The sequence below is a fragment of the Austrofundulus limnaeus genome, unplaced genomic scaffold (assembly GCF_001266775.1).
Source record: "Austrofundulus limnaeus strain Quisiro unplaced genomic scaffold, Austrofundulus_limnaeus-1.0 Scaffold275, whole genome shotgun sequence".
Taxonomy (NCBI): domain Eukaryota; kingdom Metazoa; phylum Chordata; class Actinopteri; order Cyprinodontiformes; family Rivulidae; genus Austrofundulus; species Austrofundulus limnaeus.
The window spans coordinates 46,329-48,122 of record NW_013952677.1 but is presented as its reverse complement, the minus strand read 5'-3'; the positions used below and the strand labels follow the sequence as shown (position 1 = coordinate 48,122).

At 31.2% G+C, this 1,794-nt stretch overlaps 1 protein-coding gene across 8 annotated transcripts in view; it reads right to left on the bottom strand.

Annotated features, from left to right (window-relative positions):
* Positions 1-1,794, bottom strand: part of ap3b2 (adaptor related protein complex 3 subunit beta 2) — a gene marked incomplete at its 5' end in the record, with an annotated part of 39,046 nt that overhangs the window by 7,822 nt on the left and 29,430 nt on the right. For 7 of the 8 annotated variants that reach the window (XM_014021001.1, XM_014021004.1, XM_014021005.1 and 4 more), the window contains 1 exon segment: positions 288-385. In XM_014021001.1, the coding sequence (XP_013876455.1) occupies positions 288-385 (98 nt within the window). 8 annotated transcript variants of the gene reach the window in all.

Sequence of the window (1,794 nt, the reverse complement as noted above, 5' to 3'; positions counted from 1 at the left end):
AACATTATTATTTTGTTTATTAAAGAAAATAAAATGTCTCTTTTGAGAAAGGATTTTTTAAAACCAGAGTCAAAGACAAGTGGAAATATTTATTCATGACTCATTAATGACAAATTAATCCAATGTGTTAGATGTTGTTGTCAAAACTTTAGAATCTCAATTTTTACTGGAGATTTATTTTCTTTCTTTTATTTGTTCTGCATCTTGTTTCTGTGCAGCACTTACAGAAGATTTATGAGCTCACCATCAACACATAATGATTTATTGCATTTTAAAATGGCACCCACCTTGTTCCTTTTTAAACTCATTTTCTGTGAGGAACACGGGCCTCATCAGCTCTCCCACAGGTGGCTGGATCGACACAAAGAACTTCTTGGTGTGGCTGCTGCAATACAACATACTTTTAGTGAGTTTTATAACAGTCTGAACCCTATCTTATCTCCTGAAAACAAAACTTTTTTTTTAAATCAAAGCAGAACACATTTTTATGTATTTGGGTCAGAAGGAAAACCTAAAAATAATTATAAAAACCTTGCATGTTTACCTTTTACTTAACTTTTTACTTGAGAGAAAAACATTTTGTTTTACTAACTTATATTAAAATATAATAAATTATAAAACATAATGTAATGTAAAATATAAAAAATATAGTTTGGATCTGTGGAATGAAATATACAAACTCTAAATAACCTAATTTTGAGGCCTCAGCCATCTCATGATCCCAGTTTCAATAAAAGCACAAGTATTTCCTGACTTCCAGGTTCAGGATTCAGCATGTCGATTCACTTCTTAATAATCATGTCTGCTGTAACAGACACATACATCAGGCCTCATGCAAGAACCGTTTGTACGACCAGATTTGTTCTCAAGTTGTGCGTACGAGTGGTTAAGGAGAACTTAACAATTTAGTGGTATTGTTACTTTTTTTTCAGATACAAACAAAATTCCTGAGTGGTCCAGACCTGTTGTATATTTTATGAGCAGTCAGTCTGCTGTTATCCAGATGGATTTTCTTCACTAAAAACTTCATTAGTTTGAAGATATTTAGAGTTGAAAATAAATCACACTCCATAATTATGTTGACAAGAGGCTATTTTGTTTGAGTTGGAATTATAATTTTAAATGTAATAATGTAGATGCAATGAAGGTTTTCGATACTTATTCTGGTACACTTAAAATGCTGATGTTTGAATATTTGAAATGAAAGAATTACAAAGAGAAATGAATTGAAGTTTTATTTTTAGTTTGTGGGTGTTAGGCTGCTTCTTCTCAGTTGGTGGTGATGAGGATCTGTCCTGTCCTGTTTACAAAACAAACAAACAATTAGATAAAATATAATTATTGCTATCACTAATCTTTGAAGTAGTGTGAGATGGTTTCTGAGTGTGTTGTGACTTTCCTCTGTCTCTTCCTCTGCAGGGTGTTCAGGCTAAAACAGTACCCTCTTCTTGTGGTGTTTAATGGCGGTTGGCAATAAACTGAATGTGTGCATTACTGCCACCTACTGGTATGGAGTGTGGTTCAAGATGATTTATATCCTACTAAAATTATTGTATTTTACATTTTCAAATATATCTATTCAAAGGAAATATAATAAATAAATAAACAAAAATAAACAAACAAATAAATAATAAAAAAGTACTACTATCAACTCAAATTCTGTTAAACAATTTTGTCTTTTTCAAAAATCGTATCATGATTTGCCTATATTTGCTCCCTAAATTCCTTTGTAATGAGTCTGTTATGTTAAACCTTTCCTTAATGTTTCTGAACTGTTTTATCATAAATTGTCTC